Below are 20,679 nucleotides of genomic sequence, written 5' to 3'. Positions count from 1 at the left end.
CAGGCAATCTTTAATGTCCGCGCCAGATGTTGATCATGGAGGGGTTACTAATCCGGTTACAAACAGTACTAATGAGCCGCCCGAATTATTACTGGAGCGAGGTCAGTCTGCGCGGTCTACAGATGAATCCGCGATGAGGTCTCCGCCGCGGGCGCAGCGCGAGGATGCTGGGGCAGCGTCCCCGTTAACGCCGCCGTCTCCGGAGTTCCAAGATGCCTTGCCGAGTGTAGTATCGCTGCAGCCTCGGGAGCGCCATGTTCGGCAATGTAGAATTAAAAATAAACCTAATTATAAGATCTAGTGTAGTATGAGTTGTAAGAGGTGTGGGGTAGCAAGTAAGTAATTAGAATAAAGCAAAGTATTATTATTCTTTTCTTATATTCAGTTTAAGTTCGTTAGTGTATCTTTAATATGTTATGTAAAAGCTCGTTGTGGAGGAGTGTGATGTATGTAGGTAGTTGTGTTTACTTTTTATAAGGCAGTTAAGAATATACAAGCTAACGAACGGACGTGTCGGCCTATTATTTCGCATTTCCCTACTTCCAAGGACATTACAATATCTAACATACAAGACATGCTTCAACGGAAGTCCGCGTTGACTTCTAAACCAACAAGTAAGTCTGAACAAGCAACTACTTCTTCTTCAACTGTAACTAAACAACTTGCGACCACTTCGAAATTTAATTTTGATGATATTAAGTTCGAAGTACCGCTACGGGAAACTAACGAAACTAAAGAGAAGCAGCAAGAAATGTTAAGACAACAATATTGCAATTTTAGAGCCTTTGAGCGCACAGTGGAGAAAACTAAATAACACAACAAAACAACAATAAAACAACTAACTAACAAAAACAATAACAACAACAACAACAACTAATAAAAACAAAACAATAACTTATAAACTAACTAAACTTAACTTAACTTGTTGAATAACTTATCGTGAAAACATTTCGGAAAAATGGGAGCTTGAAGATACTTTAAAAATTCTAAAAAACAAACGGGACAATATAGAAAAAATACATTGGGAACTAGATTGCATTTTGCAGGATGACGAAACAACTTATAAACTGAAATACGAGGCATTAGAGAGCGTCTACGATAACTTACGTAAAGAACTAAACCACAAAATTTGGAACAACGCACATTACCAACAATCTACGCCAAAGATTGATATCCCGGACTTCTATGGTAACTATAACCATTGGTTAACTTTTAAACTACTGCGGGGCGGAAGGCAAGAGGGAAACCACTGCCCTATTTTTCCCTAAAAAGTAGCATGGAGAATGCTACACCGACACGAGCGCGGCTCTTAAATTGAAGATGATGAACTTTTAAAGATCTTTTTATTGAGAGCGTACACATCAATCCTCTCCTCTCTAATGCACAAAAAATGCAACACCTTAAGTCCAAGCTTAAGGATGAGGCTGAGAGAATAGTATCTCATCTCAGAGTGAGCGCCGAGAACTACACTTCATGCTGGGAACTGCTTACAAACAGATACGACAATCAGAGCCTACTTTTTAACTCTTACATGAACACGCTCTTCAACCATCCCGCTCTACAACAGGAGTCCGCCGCGGGCCTAGAAAACTCCATGATGAAATTAAAGAGTGCTTGAATGGATTATGTAACATCGGAGTCGACGTAGCATCATGGGGACCTATGGTTGTGTAGTGTAAGGTAGATTTACATTAACTATTAATTCGCAAATAAGAGGGTATCACACATGTACTTCAGTTCGGAATAAACTGTCAGAGCATTCACCCGTGTCTTTGATTATCTGGTCCCTAAGAAGCCCTGGCCTTCCGCCCTAAGAATATTACAGTGGCGACGAGTTAAAAATAAAAACGATACGTGTGCTAATAATACGGAAAAAAAAACGATGTCGATCGGGAAATTAGGCGAATTTGACGTGAAAAGTGGACTATGGTCGTCGTACAAAGACAGGTTGGATATGTACTTCAAAGTCAACAATGTGGAGGCGGGAATGCAGCTGCCGACCCTAATCGCAACAATGGGAGATGAAGCGTACGAGTTACTTGTGAATTTGGCTAGTCCTAAAAAACCATCGGAGCTCAAATACGACGAAGCGAGTCAGTTGATGACTCAGCATTTGCAACCGACGCCATCTTCACTCGCAGAAAGGTATCGCTTCAGACAAAGACGTCAGTGCGCGGGAGAGGACGTGGCCGTTTACGTCGCAGAGTTAAAAAGGTTATCACGCAATTGCAAGTTTGGGACTAATTTGAACGAAAACTTAAGGGATCAATTTGTGTGTGGCCTCAGGAGTGACGTAATCCGACAACGTTTGTTCGCGGAGGACGATTCAATATCATTTGCGCGGGCAGTACAGTTAGCGAACTCACTAGAAGCGGCGGAAAGGGACGCCGCGATCGTCGACACGCCTACAGCCGGGGAGTCAACGCAGGCGGTGCATGCAGCGTCATCGTTCACGGGCCGCGGTGGCGGCGGCCGGGAGTGGCGGCCGCGCGAGCCCGGCAGCGGGCAGGCGGGGCGCATGGCAGCGCTAGTCAACAAGTCGCGCGCTCCGCGCCGCTCACAACCTTCGGCGCAAAGGGTGAATTGTGCAGCCTGCCGAGCTACGAACCATGGTTACTCTCAGTGTCGTTATCGAGAGTTCGTATGCAGCAAATGTCAGCGCACGGGCCATTTACGGCGGGTTTGCCCGGAACGTCAAGGAACCCCGGCGGGAACATCGTCGACGGCCCGGGGCCGGGCGTCGCGAGGAGACGTCAATTTCGGTGTCGCCGGTCGCGAGTCGAGCGAGGAGGACGGCGGAGAAGACATCGAGGCGAATTTAAATTTGCTGTCGTTAAATAACTACAGAGCAGTAAGTTTACCTATACGTATAGATAGCACGGTCATAAGTATGGAAATTGATACCGGAACAGCCATTTCGTGCATAAATACCGGAACTTATAACCAGTATTTTTCACACCTTCCGATAGAAAGTGATAATACAATATTGCGATTCTATGATGGAACAAAGATCAAGCCTATAGGTATTATTCGGCCCAAGGTTCGATACCACGGTTGCGAAAAGTGTTTAGAGCTGTTTATTATTCGCGGTGGAACTACTTCTTTAATAGGAAGGCAGTGGCTGGCTGAACTAGGTATAAATATACCTAAGTTTGTAAATAATGAATGTGTAGGTACTAGTACTAATGTAAATAATGTATATGTGGATAATGACATTCGGAACCTCCTCAACAGGTATAAGGAGCTATTCAGCGGCGGACTGGGTCGGTACATGGGCGGGAAGGCGACACTACGCGTGCGCAAGGACGCGGCGCCGGTGTTCCACCGCGCGCGGCCGGTACCGTACGCGCTGCGCGAGCGCATCGACGCGGAGCTGGATGGCATGCTGGCGGCCGGCGTCATCGAGCCCGTCGACTGCTCCGATTGGGCGTCGCCGCTGGTGCCGGTCATGAAGGCGGACGGTACGTTGCGGATCTGTGCGGATTATAAGGCAACTCTCAACCCGGTCTTGCTGGTCGATCGTTACCCACTCCCTAGGATAGAGGACGTGCTTGTAGGCTTGAATGGTACGAAAGTTTTTAGTAAAATTGATCTGTCCCAAGCTTACAATCAGGTGGAATTAGATGACTCCAAATCCTTTACAAGTTATCAACACTCACAGGGGCTTGTTCTGTTATAACCGACTCGTGTACGGCTTATCATCAAGCGTAGGTATTTTCCAGCGGATTATGACAACGCTATTGCAGGGAATACCTAACGTACAGGTATTTTTAGATGACGTCATAATTGGGGGACGTACTAAGGACGAGCACTTACAAGCTTTAGAATCCGTTTTCCAACGGTTATCAGATAACGGGTTGAAGTTAAAGGAACAAAAATGCGTTTTTCTAGTGGACAAAGTTAAATACTTAGGTTACATAGTTTCAAAAGACGGAATTAAAGCGGATAGGTCGAAAATAAAATCTATTTTGGAAATGAAACGTCCGAGCAATGTAAGTGAACTACGCTCTTTTATCGGGATGGTGAATTTCTTCTCCAAATTCGTTAAAAACTTTAGCACCTTATTAGTTACATTAAATAACTTGTTGCGTAAAGGTATAGAATGGAACTGGGATGAAGAATGTGAGCGGGCTTTCATAGAGGTAAAACGATCCTTGACAAGTACTGACACGCTGGCTCATTACGATCCAAACAAACCATTGATAGTGACGTGTGACGCATCAGCCGCGGGGGTAGGGGGGGTCCTAGCGCAGCCCGCGCCCGGCGCGGCGGCGAGCGCCCGGTGGCATACGCCTCGCGTTCACTCACCGCGGCCGAAAGAAACTATTCGCAAATACATAGGGAAGCGCTTGCTATTGTATTTAGTATGCGGAAATTTCATCAGTATGCCTATGGTAGGAAGTTTATCTTACGAACAGACCATAAGCCGTTAGTGTCTATCTTCGGGCCACAGACTGGCATACCAACCATGACCGCGAGTAGGATGCAACGCTGGGCTATTATCCTATCTGCTTATGACTACGATATACAATACGTCAGCACTAGTGAAAACTGCGCGGACGGCTTATCGCGCCTTCCTATGTGTAGCGGTCAAGGTCACGATAGGGACGATGACTCACTGCCGGAACAAACGTACTTGCACTTCGCGCAAGAGGGCTTGTTATTGGAACACAGTGAGATTAAGAAGCAAACCGCCAAGGATTCAGAACTTAGTAGAATATTGAGTTATATACGTGATGGGTGGCCGGAAAAATGTGAAATAATAGGCTTACAGCCCTTTTTCAATAGGCAGTCCGAGTTATATGAGGAACTAGGTTGTGTCATGTGGGGTCATAGAGTAGTCATACCGGGTAAATGCCGCGAACAAGTTTTAAAACTAATTCACGAACCCCATGGGAATAGTAAAGTCCAAAAGTTTAGCTCGGAGTTACGCTTGGTGGCCGGGCATCGACGAGGCAGTGGAGCGCGAGTGCCGCGCGTGCGGCGTGTGCGCAGCGCAGGCTGACGCACCCCCGCGCACCCCACCCCGCCCCTGGCCATGGCCTGCGCGTCCTTGGACTAGATTGCACTTAGATTTTATGGGGCCAATCGCGGGAATAACCTATCTAGTAGTGATTGATGCGACGTCAAAATGGTTAGAGGTTTTCCAGGTTCCAAGTACGGCGACTAGTAGTACTATCGGGAGGCTAGCGGAGCTTTGGGCTAGGTGGGGTATACCCAGACAGATTGTCACGGATAATGGGCCTCCATTCACGAGTGGAGAATTCGCACAGTTCATAAGCAGTGACGGCATTCAACACATATTTACGGCACCTTATCACCCGTCCTCAAACGGAGCGGCGGAAAACGCCGTTAAAACTTTAAAAAGGGTAGTAAAAAAGGCGATGTTAGAAAAGAAAAATGTAAATATGGCCCTTAATACATTCCTATTACATTATAGAAATACGGAGCACTCGACCACTGGCGAGTGTCCATCAGTAATACTGTTGGGTAGGCGTCTTAGAACAAATCTCGACGCTTTGAAACCGGATAGGCAGGATAAGGTACGTCGGGCACAGGAGTGTCAGGTTGAGTTAGCGGGGGGTACGAGTAGAGAGATCAGAGAAGGGGATGGGGTGTGGTATCGCCAATACCTAAAGAGCGAGAAATGGCTACCGGGCACCGTAGTGACGTCGTCGGGGTCGAAGGACTTCAGGGTCGTTGATAGCAATGGGAATCCGGTACATAGACATGTCGACCAGCTTAAACGTAGACCGAGGAGTTCGCTTGTAGTCCCCACAGATTCCCCAACACGTGCAGACGTCACAGAAGCGACGGGCTCCTCGGCCGACCGGCCGGAGCAGTGCGTCGCGGCTCGAACGCCGCCGCCGCAGCTATCGCCCTCGCCGCCGCCTCCGTCTCCGGCACGAACCGCGCGCTCACCGCCGCAACAGGATAAGCAGGAACAATTTTCTACTCCGCCGTCCGCCCCTGTACCGCCCCAGTCTCGCCCGATTCGTAAATGTAGGTTTAAGGTTGTTAGTTATAAGACTTAGTTGTATAAGTGTTTATAGGAGTGATTTAAGCGTTCTGTAATAGTGTATTTTAATAAATTGTAATAGTGTGTAAGTTAGCTGTTAGTTTCAAATGTTAAATATGGTGGAGGGTTGTAGTGTAAGGTAGATTTACATTAACTATTAATTCGCAAATAAGAGGGTATCACACATGTACTTCAGTTCGGAATAAACTGTCAGAGCATTCACCCGTGTCTTTGATTATCTGGTCCCTAAGAAGCCCTGGCCTTCCGCCCTAAGAATATTACAGGTTGTATACTTGATGGTTCAGAAACTTGATCCCACCAGTTACAGTGAAAATAGGAAAGAACGAGAGAATCCTAGAGGGTTGCCTAATCTGGATGAATTTACTCATTTTCTGGAAACAAAGTTCATGGCTCTCGAACCAGTTCAAGGTGAGAAAATTCAGAAATCATCAATGAACAAACCACACTCTTACTACAATACCGCAAATAACAACACGAAGCATATCTATAACAACTATAAGAAGAATTATTTTTCGCCGAAGGGGTCATCAAACTTTAACAATTCTAAAAAGGAAGCAAATACCTACTTTACTATAGCACGAACTTGCCCACACTGCAAAAGTGATCAGCACGTGCTAATGCAATGTCAGAAGTTTTTGAATATGACACCAACTGATCGCCGCAAAACAATTATAAACTTGCGCTTATGCAAAAACTGCTTATTTACGCATGGCAATAATGCATGTACATCACAGAAAAAATGCAAAATTTGTAACAAAGCCCATCATACATAGATGCATGAGGCGGAAACTGAACATCTAACGAATAGAAATAATTCTAACCAACTTCCTCTAACTTCAAGCTCACATGCCGTCAACAACATAACTGACGTTAACAAAGAGGTTTTACTGACGACTATACAACTACGAGTAAAAACTATAGATGGAAACTATGTAACACTTCGGGGCCTACTTGACCAGGGCTCACAAGTTAAAACGTAAAAAACTGAGTGCGGTCGTATCTGGAATCGGATCGCTGTCGGGAAACTGTAAGGGAGCGGTGAACTTAGAATGCAAGTCGATCCATACTGACTACACGCTCCACATCGAAGCTTTAGTATTGAAGAAACTAATAAACAACTTACCAAGCACTACATTTTCCCTGGACAACTGTCATTACCTAGAAAACTTAAAACTCGCCGACCCTAACTTCAACACCTCGGGACCAGTTGATCTGTTGCTGGGTGCCGACATCTACTCAGACATCATACTCGATGGTGTGATGAGAAACGATAACTTACCAGTAGCGGAGCAACCGAAGGTGGGTTGGATTATCAGCGGCAGCGTGAAGACGTTCAACTGTCTCGTTATACACAACGACCTGCAAAACATGACGCGCTTTTGGGAGTCGGAAGAGATAACGCCTAACTCAACCGACATAAACAAACAGGACTTCTGTGAAGAAATGTACACTAAAACTACAACTAGATTTCCAGACGGGAAGTACGTGGTCCAGATGCCTATGCAGCCAGGCTATGAACATAACTTACCAACAACTCGACCTCAGGCTCTGTCGCAGTTCATGCAACTGGAACGAAAGATGGAGAAAAACAACGAGTATAGCAAGGAGTATAATCGTTTCATGAACGAATACATTGCGATGGGACACATGAAACCTATAACTAAACAAACTAAACAGAAACAACAACTATACTTACTTCACCATGGTGTACTCAGGTTAGAGTCACTAACGACTAAACTACGAGTGGTCTATAATGCCTCCTACAAAACAAGAAATAATCAGAGTCTCAACGACTTAATGTACACGGGACCTAATCTGCAGAAGGATATGTTAACACGCCTTATCAACTGGCGAACATACAAGTATGTTTTCACTGCTGACGTGGAGAAAATGTACAGGCAGATTTGGCTTGATGAAAACCAGCAACATCTACAAACAGTATTCTGGAGAGGGTCACGCGCCGAACCTTTGCAAGAATGGCAACTTTGTACTGTGACGTACGGAACAAAGGCTGCACCGTATCTTGCAATGCGGACCATGCACCAACTCGGTCAAGATGAACAACTTAACTACCCGGTGGCGGCAGAAGTGCTTAAAAACTACTTTTACACGGACGACTTAGTCTATGGACAAGACACGATCGAATCGTCTAAACAGCTTATTAGCGAACTTATTAAACTACTGGAAAAAGGAGGTTTCAACTTACGTAAGTGGAACAGCAACGAGCCAACCATTTTGGATGACTTACGAGATGACCAGCGCTGTAGTAAGACGACTATCGACTTCAGCTCTGAACAAACTCCAAGCTCGATGACACTCGGAATGCGCTGGAACCAGGCTGCCGACACTTTTACCTACAATTGGAACTTACCTGCAAAAGATAATTTAACGAAACGTAACTTACTAGCACAGATAAGCAAACTCTATGACCCACTCGGATGGCTGTCACCCACAACCATCAAAGCGAAATTACTCTTTCAAAAGATGTGGATGAGTAAAAACGAGTGGGACGAACCAGTATCTGCTGAAGTAGTAAAGGAATGGGAGGACATACGACAAGACCTACACAACGTAAACAAACTTACTATACCCAGATGGTTAAATTTCACTACAAACAAACTTGAAATACACGGATACTGCGATGCAAGCGGAAAGGCGTACGCTTGCGTCCTGTATAGTCGAGTGCAATCTGATGGCGGCTGTTACATCACTACATTAATAACAGCCAAAACAAAGGTCGCACCGCTGAACAAGAAAGTAACATTGCCTCGAATGGAACTATGCGGGGCCCTTTTATTGGCCAAACTGGTTGATAAACTGAAAACTATCATAACTAGCAAAGAACTGCAAATAAACTGCTGGAGCGATTCCAAAGTAGTCCTGGCGTGGCTACAGGGCAATGTACAACGATGGGAGCGCTACGTCGCTAACAGAGTGACACAAATAAACAATGTAATTCCTCCCACACAGTGGCGCTACGTAAAGTCGGAAGAAAACCCCGCTGACTGTGCCACTAGAGGTCTCACACCATCCCAACTTTTAACATTTAACTTATGGTGGGAGGGACCCCAACAGCTAAAAACCGAAAAGTTTGTAAACAACAACGAAAATCAAGAAACATACACTACATGTGATGAAATAAAAACAAATTGTTTCATAACAAAAGGAGAAAAGAAAGGCGATATCATACCTACTGTTTCTTCTAATATTCTTGTTTTTGTTCTCACCTATTATTTATTGATGTATTTTCTTGTTTTTAATTGTATTTATGATAATTATCCATACTATAATATTATAAATGCGAAAGTAACTCTGTCTGTCTGTCTGTCTGTCTGTTACTCTTTCACGCCTAAACGGCTCAACGGATTTTGATGAAATTTGGTATGGTGATAGATGATAACCTAGAAATGGTCATAGGCTATAAATAATCACGCCATCGTTCTTAGGGGGTAGGCAGTTGGCAGATAACTAAATTGATTTAGTGATTTGTAGTCGTTTTTGTTGGGACTTTTGCTCTTTCACGTCTAAACGGCTGAACGGATTTTAATGAAATTTAGTAAGGTAATAGTTGGTTATCTAAAAACGGTTGTACGATCAAATTGATCACGTCATCGTACTTAGGGGGTAGGAAGTAGGCAGAAAACTGAATTGAGTTAGTGATTTTTTTATGGTTTTTGCTGGGAGTTTTGTCTATCATGCCTAAACGGCTCAACGGATTTTGATGAAATTTAGTTAGCTGATAGATAGTAATCTAGAAAAGGATATGGCCTATTAATATTTATGCTATCGTACTTAAGGCGTAGGCAGTAGACAGAAAACTAGGTTAGTGATTTTTAATTGTTTGTTTTAAAAGTTTGCCTCATTCACGCCTTAACGTCTGAACGGAATTTTATAAGACTTGGTTAATTTAAAGATAGGATCTTAGGCACGGACACAGGCTACTTTTTATGGCGGGAAAATACCTCATTCCCGCGGAAATCTAGATTTCGTGATCGTGTCAAGAAGCGCATGACGCCATAGCTACTGGAATGATTTCGATGTTTTTTTTTTAAACTGAGTGACCTCAAGTTAGTATTTGATCACTTTTCTAACTTAGAGGGTAGGTAGGCGCCATAATTTAGGGAATTTACGATAAAATTTTGATGCAACTGTCTTTATTAAACAGTTATATCTCATTCCTACAGGAACCTACACATAGCTATAGCTAGCTATCTATTAACATTAAAACTCTTTCTAGAATCACATTACGCCAATTAATTGATCTGATTTGTATAAGTTTTTTTATTCAACTGACTGTTACATTACGTACAAATAAAATCTAATTACTTACACCATATAATTAATATAGTACTACATGACTAGCTACGCTTTAAACTTGAGGAGGTAATTCGATAGACATTTATACGAACTTTAAGCCCAGTAATCAATCATAGTAATAAGGTAATACTCATTTTAGACAAAGAAACGGATAGGTAATCAGTTCGTCAACGAAATTATAACACCTACACTTAGTTTGTTTACTCAGAATCAGAATCAGAATCAGAATCATTTATTCAACGTAATTATCATGGATAAACTTGTTGAAGGTCAATGTAACATTTTTGAATTTACGTCATTTCGCAAGGTGTTATGGCTGAGGAGAAGAAATGACAAGAAACTGCAACAGCAACACATCTTTTAAATCAATGAGGGTACATTACAAGTTATTTAATAACTAGAGGAACACATTCAATACCAGACATTTTTATCATTTAGGTAATCATTAATCTTATAATAGGCTTTTTTACATAAAGTAAGCTTCACGTGAGCTTTAAATTTGTTCTCTGACAAATTTAAAATATTATCTGGTATTTTATTGTAAAAACGTATACATAACCCCAAAAAAGATGAATTTAATTTACTTAATCTAGAATTTTGAACAACAATTTTATTTTTATTCCTTGTATTGTAAGTATGCCTTTCACAGTTTCTCGGAAGGAGAGATACATTTTTACGCACATACATAATGTTTTCATAAATATATTGACTTGCGACCGTCAGTATATTTATTTCTTTAAACAGCTCCCTTAAAGAGTCCCGACAACGCAGATTATAAATAGCGCGAACTGCCCTTTTTTGAATAATGAAAATAGTTTCTACATCAGCGGCTCGACCCCACAATAAAATACCGTAAGACATTATGCTGTGGAAGTAGCTGAAGTAGACAAGTCTAGCAGTGGGTACATCTGTGAGTTGTCGGATTCTTCTGACGGCATATGCTGCTGAACTTAGCTTGCCCGCTAGTGATACAATATGTGGGCCCCATTGAAGTTTTGAATCTACAGTAATTCCTAAGAAAACGGTGTGTTCAACAAAATCTAGTTTCTCGTCGTTAATTTTAATGTTATTATTTACTTTCTTTACGTTTGGTAGAACAAATTTAATACACTTCGTTTTCTTAGCATTTAGAACTAGGTTATTTACTGTAAACCAGCTTAGAACCTGCGACACAGCGCTGTTTGCTTCGTCAAGTTCCTCTAACTTTCTATCGATTTTAAATATAAGAGAAGTATCATCCGCGAACAGTACAATGTCAGCTTGGTTCTGTACTACATAAGGTAAATCATTTATGTACACTAAAAAAAGGAACGGCCCCAAAATGGATCCTTGAGGAACTCCCATTTGAACATGAGAGCCCGAAGAAGTCGTACTATTGATTTGTACCTTTTGTATCCTATCACCTAGATATGAATTTAACAAACTGAGAGCTCCATTATTTAATCCATAGTGCCTCAATTTCAAAAGCAAGGTCTCGTGATCCACGCAGTCGAATGCCTTAGACAAGTCACAGAATACTCCTACGGCATTCTGCGACTTCTCCCAAGCATCGAAAATGTGTCGAACAAATGTGACACTCGCGTCTGTTGTAGACCGACCCTTAGTAAAACCAAACTGCTGGCTGTGAAGTAAGTTATTTAAATTAAAATGACATAGCAGTTGGTCGAGAATAATTTTCTCGAAAATTTTACTAAGTACTGGTAGAATAGAAACCGGTCTATAATTCGTGGGGTCTGATTTTGTGCCCGATTTAAAAAGAGGTATAACTTTACTGATTTTCATTAAATTTGGAAAAGTGCTATTTTCAACACTCATATTAAAAATGTAAGCTAGATATGGTGCTAAGATATCAATAACAGAGCTCATCAATTTGACAGACAATCCCCATAAATCTTTCGAGGTTTTAAGTTTCAGCTGTTTGAATACTTTAACAATACTACTCGGATCAACGCGTTTGAAATCAAATAATTCAGTGCAAGCAGTAACATTACTTTTCAACAATATATCAGCTTGAACAGGAGAGGACCTGAGAGATTCTGTAGTTTTTACAGGGATGTTCGTAAAGAATTTATCAAAAACTTCAGCTACATCTTTATCTTGTTTAACTAACCCAGTGCTCGATTCTATATTATATTCTAATTCACGCGGTTTCGAAGCCTTTGTTTCGCTATTTATTACTTGCCAAACTGCCTTTATTTTATTATCCGCGGTCTTTATTTTACTACTAATATGCATCTGTTTGGCTGTATAACACACTCTTCGAAATATTTTAGAATAATTTTTGACGTAGCTTTTAAAACTATCAGTGTGTGTATACGTTTTTTCCTCATATAAAGAATAAAGAGTATTTCTACTTTTGCGAATGCCTACGGTAGCCCAGTCACTGAACTTGAATGATTGACTGTTGGTAACTACCTTTTGAGGAAAATTATTTTCAAATTCTTTATGGATAATAGTAAAGAAATCCCTGTAAAAATCGTCAGGATTGTCTGTATCAAAGTTTGGACAAGGTAAGTTACTTATAAGACTATTTCGATATTTCTCTATCCGAGTATCAGTGATGGGTCGTGTACGAAATTTAATTTTCTGAACATTTTTAAGTACTGGAAAACTGACCAGCTGCCCACTGTGATCTGACTTAAAACAGTTAAGGATACTGTTGTCTTGAAAGTCACAATTGCAAAAAACGTTATCTAAACATGAGGCAGTTGTTTCTGTAATTCTAGTTGGCTCCATAAATATATTAACAAGGTTAAAAGATGTAAACAAACTTAGAAATCTAGTTGTAATTGAATCTACTTCATATAAATCAACGTTAAAATCTCCACACACTGTAATGGCTTTATTACTTTTAGATATGACCTTCAGTACATTTTCCATCACTGATTCAAAAACTGTGAAGTTAGCACTGTATGGGGGTCTGTATACGGCCACAACAATATGTTTCTCTGTTTCTATACATGAAATCTCCATAGTGCCTTCTATCGAAAGTCCAGTAATATCTTTGCGTTCTTTATATTTTAAACTATTTCTGATAAAAATAAGGGAGCCACCACGTAATTTGATCTTTCGACAGAAAGCGCTAGCGAAATGATAATTTTTAAAACCGAATAACAATTCATAATCCTTTAACCAATGCTCTGTAATACATAAAATGTCAATAAAAAATGTCTCTAAAAATAATTCTACGTCTAATTCTTTGCCAGAGAAGCCTTGAATATTTTGGTGAACTAGTTTTAATATTCCAAGCTTCTCTTTTGTCTTATTGTCTAGTTTAAAGATGAAGTACCATTCGTGGTACATGGCTGACTACCGTCAATAAAAAGTTTTGTACTGTAAAAGACAGTACAGTCAATAAGTTTACTGCCTGGTCTGGCAGAAGTGTCTGTAATATAAAAAACTAGTACTGAACATATAATTTTTTTAAAGTACTTAGATAGATATATTCTATCTGTCGTTATTATACAATTTCGAATAAACTTATTCAAATCTAAATAAATAATATTACTATGATGACAGGTTCTGTTATAAAGGTGTTGGTTGAGAGAAAATATATAATTATTTTCCTCACTAGCTAATGTATTTGAGTATGGAAAAGAACAAATAATTAAGTTTCCACACTCAACAGTCATTAGTGACCTATGATACCTAGTCAATTGCTCTTTTGTGAGCCCTGTACTATTGCCTACTAAAAGAATAACGGTAGTGTTTGCATCATATTTACACTGGAATAATTTTGTGATGATTTGCGAATATGACGCGCCAGGCATGCACACATTAATAATGTCATGATCAAAAGAGTTTTTTAGAAGTAGTCCTAAACCTATGCCTATATCGTCCGAGAACACAACAGTCTTTTTCGCTAGACGTGGGACACAGTCTTTCTGGGGCGCGACGATGTTTGGCAATGCGGTCGTGACCTTTTCGGGCCCTCGCAGCGCCCCACCTGTCGGCGCAGCGGGCGCGGGCGCCGCGGGCGGTGGCGCTGTCGCTGACGCCCCGCGCCTCGAGGCTCCGCGAGCTCCGACCCTCCGCGGCTCGGCTCCCGGCGGCACATCACCGGCCGGCGTGACACTTGGCAGCGCGGCACACGGCGGCTCGTTGTTGGGCGGTGCGGTGTCGCACATCACTGCGGCCAGCGGCGCACCGGCGGGGAGCACGGCACTGCATTTCGCTGCTCTGCGTGACGCAGCCCTACGCGGCGTGGCCCTTGCCGACGCAGCACTAGGCGACGCGACACTGGGCGGCGCGGCTCTGCGTGTCGCAACCCTACGCGATGCGGCCCTGGCCGGCGCAGCACTAGGCGACGCGGCACTGGGCGGCGCGGCTCTGCGTGTCGCAGCCCTACGCGATGCAGCCCTGGCCGGCGCAGCAATAGGCGACGCGGCGATGGGCGGCGCGGCTCTGCGTGTTGTAACCCTGCGTGATTTGGCCCTGGCCGGCGCAGCACTAGGCGACGCGGCACTGGGCGGCGCGGCTCTGCGTGTCGCAGCCCTACGCGATGCAGCCCTGGCCGGCGCAGCAATAGGCGACGCGGCGATGGGCGGCGCGGCTCTGCGTGTTGTAACCCTGCGTGATTTGGCCCTGGCCGGCGCAGCACTAGGCGACGCGGCACTGGGCGGCGCGGCTCTGCGTGTCGCAGCCCTACGCGATGCAGCCCTGGCCGGCGCAGCAATAGGCGACGCGGCGATGGGCGGCGCGGCTCTGCGTGTTGTAACCCTGCGTGATTTGGCCCTGGCCGGCGCAGCACTAGGCGACGCGGCACTGGGCGGCGCGGCTCTGCGTGTCGCAGCCCTACGCGATGCAGCCCTGGCCGGCGCAGCAATAGGCGACGCGGCGATGGGCGGCGCGGCTCTGCGTGTTGTAACCCTGCGTGATTTGGCCCTGGCCGGCGCAGCACTAGGCGACGCGGCACTGGGCGGCGCGGCGCTGCGTCTCACAGCCCTACGGGGCGTGGTACCTCGCGGCGCGGTCTCGCGGCGCGTGGTACACGCGGCGCTGGTGGACGGTGAGGCTCCAGAATCTACGACCAGCCCCCCGCGCTGCAAATCCTCTCTAGGCTCGCTGCTTGTTTTGGCGCGTAGTGTTTCCAGCTCCAGGTTTCGGTCGTGCACCAGAGACTCAAGCCGTTCCGTGTTAATTACCAGGGACTCTGTTGCCTTGATGTGTTCGGCAATTTCCTTCTGTGCATTGTCATATAGTTGCTGTATTCGGGCTAATTGGCGTTGGAGCTCACAATTTTCTTGTCGTAATTTATATTTTTCTTCATAACCTTCATCATCATCACTATATTTATCGCTCATTGAAGTGAGATCTATGGTCATGGACTCATTATTTTGGCAATTTTCTTCATGGACTAACTCATTGTATAATGCCAAAGTTTGTTGTGACTCATTGGTAGAATGTTGGTCCTCATGAGCTTTTATTGTATTATAGGCTACAGCAACCTGTTGCTCTAGTTCTCTGATACGATTTAGAGCAGCCTCATGGTTGTTTTGACATTCCTCCTGTGAGTTGATCACGGATTGTAAGTGGTCCCGTTGCTCCTGTAAGTCCTTATACCGACCATCTAACTCAGTGAGCTCGTTCTTTAAAAACAGTATTCTATTATTTATATTTATTACTTCTGCCTCACTCTCTTCATGTTCTTCTAGAAGCTTCTTGCATTCCTCTTGAGATGCCTGTAGTTCAAGAAGGGCTTGCTTCAGTTTTTGTTCTAATTCCTTTTTGCTGCAGGGAGCCATACTAGACAGAATCTGAAATAATAAAGAAAAGGCAGCAGTAACTATTCCAAGAAAAATAGAAAATACCTATAATAATTATTTTACTTAGTAAACAACAATAAGTACCTACATAACGGAATGCTATGTGTATGTCTGTATTATGTTATTTGTGTCTAATTTGTGGAGTAAAAAGTAATGTTTTACACTGCTACAATAAACAATATATTGCTAACAATATAATGTTATTGCAAGTGTGCAAATAAGCAGAAAATATTGTGTGTTTCCGTTGCTTTTGTCGTCAACTTTGTTTTTACTTAACGTCAAAAACAAAGCGAGACTACAACGGTGCCGGGTGTGAGGTTGGACTTTAATCTCTGGTGTGATCTGTGTACTATTATGTTATAGCAATAATATTTATCGCTAGCTAATGTAATAATATAGAACAAAAGCAATACTCCCCAGGTTTTAGTCCGTATTTTCGAATTCGTAACGTCGGTGTCCGTTGGTCTCCGTACGACAATCAGCTGATTTGAATTTACACAATTTTTTCCACTTCAAATACACAAATTTATATTTTACACACTTTATATACTAAAATTAATACAAATACAAGTAAATTAATCGGCTAAAAACTATGATATTAATAAAAATAAGAAATTAAAACTAAGATACGCGTCTTGACATTTACGCGTCAGTGTTGCCACTTCCTATTTAACGAGGGAAAATAATCCTTACTAATATTATAAATGCGAAAGTAACTCTGTCTGTCTGTCTGTCTGTTACGCTTTCCCGCTTAAACCTCTCAACCGATTTTGATTAAATTTGGCACAGACAATCTTTAGACCCTGAGAAAGAAAATAGGATACCTTTTATTGCGAAAAGAAGGGACGAAGAGATTGAAATAGGGGTTGAAAGTTTGTATGGGATATTTTAATTTTAAAATATAAATCCATGAAACTTTATATTTAAGCACTTGATAAAAAATAATTAAACATTTGTTCTAGCGTTGCTGAAATTTCGACCAGTGAGGGGGTGAAATGAGGGTTGAAAGTTTGTATGGGAGTTCGTCATTTTTGGGGATAAAACCACGAAACTTTATATTTAGGAACTTGATAAGAAATAAAAAAACAATTTGTTAAAGCGTTTTTGAAAATTCGATCTTTGAGGGGATGAAATAGGTGTTGAAATTTTTTATGAGGTTCGTCATTTTTCAAGATAAAAATATTAAATTTTGTGTTTAGGCACTAAATAACAAACAAAAAATCGTTTGTTCAAGCATTTTGAAATTTTTACCAGTATGGGGGTGAAATACGGGTTGAATGTTTGTATGGGTATTCGTCATTTTTGAAGATAAAACCATGAAACTTGGTACGTAGGTCTCTTAGGATGTGCAGAGTTTTTCAACAAACGGATTTTCCGAAATTCGAACGGAACGGAACGGATTCGGAACGGGAACTACGAAGCCAAACTTTTTGTATACAAAATATTAACCACTGAACCTAGGAACATGATATTTAGTAGTTTTGGGTGTATCAAGTTAAAAAAATTTGGCTTTTGTAGATAAAGTTCCTTTTAACGAATACTCTGCATCGCCGCCACTGCCGTCGGTCGTCGTTCGTCGTCGCGCACATTCGCCGAAGTGTGGCGGCAGTCAACGGCGCTGTCTTGTGGTGGGGGAGCGCACGTGGTGTATACGTGGCCTGCTCGCGAGTGTCGAGTCCAAACAATTTCTACATTTTAACGTAGTGTACGAATCAGTAGAAGTAAGTTCACTATAGAACCCTGGATGACTCCGGGTTTGCTTCGTTGTGCACGGCACCGTGACCACCTACACCAGCTAACTCGTCTCTTTCCAGATGATAGGATCCTAAAAGTGTCCTTCACTAGGTACAGAAATTTCTATACCAATTTAATAAGGAAACTGAAAAACCAATACCAGAGCTCGGAAATTGAATCTAAAAAGCATTCACCAAAAGACATGTGGTCCTCTATTCGTAAAATTTGCAACCAACATAATAGATCCGGTTCGGCTAGTGAACTCCTTGACTTGGCTGCGGATCCTTCCGAATCCCTATGCCTAACTAATGATTTCTTTACATCCGTTGGTCAGAACTTAGCAACCTCTATACTGAAAGAATCAAATACTAGCGAGGAGGCTCTTGCAGCGTCTATAAATGTTACCTCGGGACCCGTTAACTCTTTCTTTCTAACTCCCACTGACGAAGGAGAAGTGGACCTCATTATCGCACAGCTCAAAAACGGTTGTACCCCTGGACTCGACGGATTCAATAATCAGCTAATTAAAGCCGTAAAACCCTTTATTGTCCACCCGTTAACCCATATCATAAATCTGAGCTTCAGCACGGGTTGCTTCCCTGATGTGTGGAAAACTGCCGCAGTAACCCCAATTCATAAAGATGGTGCCAAAGACATCCCCAACAACTATCGCCCAATTTCTCTTCTAAGTGTGTTCTCAAAAATATTTGAAAAAGTTGTAAACATTCGTCTAATATCTTTTTTGGAAAACTTAAACTTGCTTAGCTGTAGGCAATTCGGCTTTAGGAAAGGAAACTCAACGGAAAATGCCGTCTCAACGCTAGTGGACCTGGTTTCATCTCAGCTTGATAAGGGCAACCGATGTATTGGTGTCTTTCTTGACCTGGCCAAGGCCTTCGATACAGTTTCCTCTCGAATTCTACTTCGTAAACTAGAAGGCATAGGTGTGCGAGGTGAGGCCTTGGCATGGTTTGTTAGCTACCTTGCGGATCGAGACCAGTTGGTGAGGGTGGACTCTTTCTCTAGTGGACTGAACGCGGTTAGCTTTGGTGTCCCACAGGGCAGTATTCTTGGGCCCTCTCTGTTTATAGTTTACATGAACGACATCCATAATCTGTCCATCCCCAATGCAGAGATTATTTGCTACGCTGACGATACAGCTCTGTTGTTCTTTGAGAAAAATTGGGAACAGACTTTTCGCTCTACTGAAATAGGTATGAAATGTGTATCGGGATGGCTGCAGCGGAATCTCTTGACCCTGAACACTAAAAAAACCAAATATATATGTTTTCACATGACAGCAGCTACTAAACCCCCTCCAAATAAAAATGTTAAGATTCACAAATGCTCCTCAGATGAGTCGGTATTGCAGGATTGTAATTGTGAAATCATAGAACACGTAGCTGTTATGAAATACCTGGGTGTAACACTCGATGTAAATTTAAATTTTAAAATAAAAAAAAAAATAAAAAGAGTTTATTTCGGACATGTTCCATAGTGGTTAGTAACAAGCAATAAACAACTTAATCTAGTGTTAGTAATAGAACGATAAAAATAAAATAACATTTACACACGACACGGCTCGACAATTATAAACAACAAGAAAACGTACACATTAACACAACACATTACTAATAAGCAGGTTCCCACCGCCTGGTCACCGGTATCTGCAAGTCCACTTCAGTATGTAAGCGCATCCAGTGGCCCAGCAGTGGGGAGTCCCACCTATCAGTCAACACGCTCAGAATGCCGTTTGAGCTGGAACGTAAGCGCCTCAATAGCGATGCACACCTCTTCCTAATAATTGCAAAGAAACAATCTGTATTGTGATCGGCAAACATTTTTGACGCACTGCAAAAACGCGGCAGCCCAAACAGCACCCTGAACGCGTTATTGCACAAATAAGTGTTTTAGCTGGTCGAGTTCGCAAAACTATTGGCATCATGAAAAAGCTTCGCGACATCTGCAACTTTAAAATCTTAAAAACTGTCTATACCGCAATCTGCGAATCTATTCTCTATTACTGCATAGGAGTTTGGGGTTCCGCTGCCAAATCTTATTTTATAGTTCTAGAGAGAGCGCAACGCAGTGTACTTAAAGTAATGCTAAAAAAACCGAGACGGTTTCCGACTAACCTTCTTTACTCTGAAGCTCATGCGCTGCGTGTCAGACATCTCTTTGTCAAAAAGGTGTGTCTCAATGTACATAGAACAACTCTGAAGCACGAAAACTACCCGCGTCTGCTGTCTAAACGCGTTTTCTCATTACCTGCACCTATACTAAAAACCATTTTCGCGAAACGATTTCCCGCCTTTGCTCATATCGCTACTTACAATAGATTTGTGAACCTGTGCAATATGAAATCAGCTACAGTCCAACAAGCCGGTGTTTTAATTACAAAATATCTTTCTGACCTAAATTATGAACAAACGGAGGCCCTACTACCCTTTTGATGATACACCACACATCATTACACCACGGAATTCTTATTTTCACAATGATTTACCTCATCGTGCAGTTTTGACTAATTTAAGTTAATTTGGCTAATATAAGTTATAGTTAATTTTAGTGATAATTTTGGGAAACTTTGTAAACCTAAATTTTAATATACCTACATTTCATTTTACCTTATCCGTACAAACTCAGCAACCTAATTGTAATTTGGTTCCCCAAGATACAGGCTGTGCCTAGTTTGGGGACCTCTGCTCAATTGTTAAGAGATGGATTTATTTGGGTCTAAGTTTGAATATATCTCTGTATTTATAATTAAATGAATGTACCTAATTAAGTCCTATATCGGATACAATAAACAATATTTTCATT

General features: G+C 42.3%; 1 protein-coding gene across 1 annotated transcript; it reads left to right on the top strand.

Moving 5' to 3' along the window:
- Positions 1-1,759: 1,759 nt before the first annotated feature.
- Positions 1,760-3,639, top strand: LOC126381202 (uncharacterized). Its single transcript, XM_050030719.1, has 2 exons — positions 1,760-2,851; positions 3,235-3,639. The coding sequence occupies exons 1-2, from the start codon at positions 1,883-1,885 to the stop codon at positions 3,238-3,240; spliced, it is 975 nt and encodes a 324-aa protein (XP_049886676.1). The 5' UTR covers positions 1,760-1,882; the 3' UTR covers positions 3,241-3,639.
- The last annotated feature ends 17,040 nt before the right edge of the window (positions 3,640-20,679 follow it).

This window comes from Pectinophora gossypiella, unplaced genomic scaffold (assembly GCF_024362695.1).
Source record: "Pectinophora gossypiella unplaced genomic scaffold, ilPecGoss1.1 Pgos_40, whole genome shotgun sequence".
Taxonomy (NCBI): Eukaryota; Metazoa; Arthropoda; class Insecta; order Lepidoptera; family Gelechiidae; genus Pectinophora; species Pectinophora gossypiella.
Note: the sequence above shows the minus strand (reverse complement) of the source record. Positions and strands in the feature narration are given on the sequence as shown.

What these genes read in the sequence shown, in the direction of transcription:
- LOC126381202 (XM_050030719.1), top strand. Translation starts at nt 1,883, where the DNA reads ATGTCGATCGGGAAATTAGGCGAATTTGACGTGAAAAGTGGACTATGG.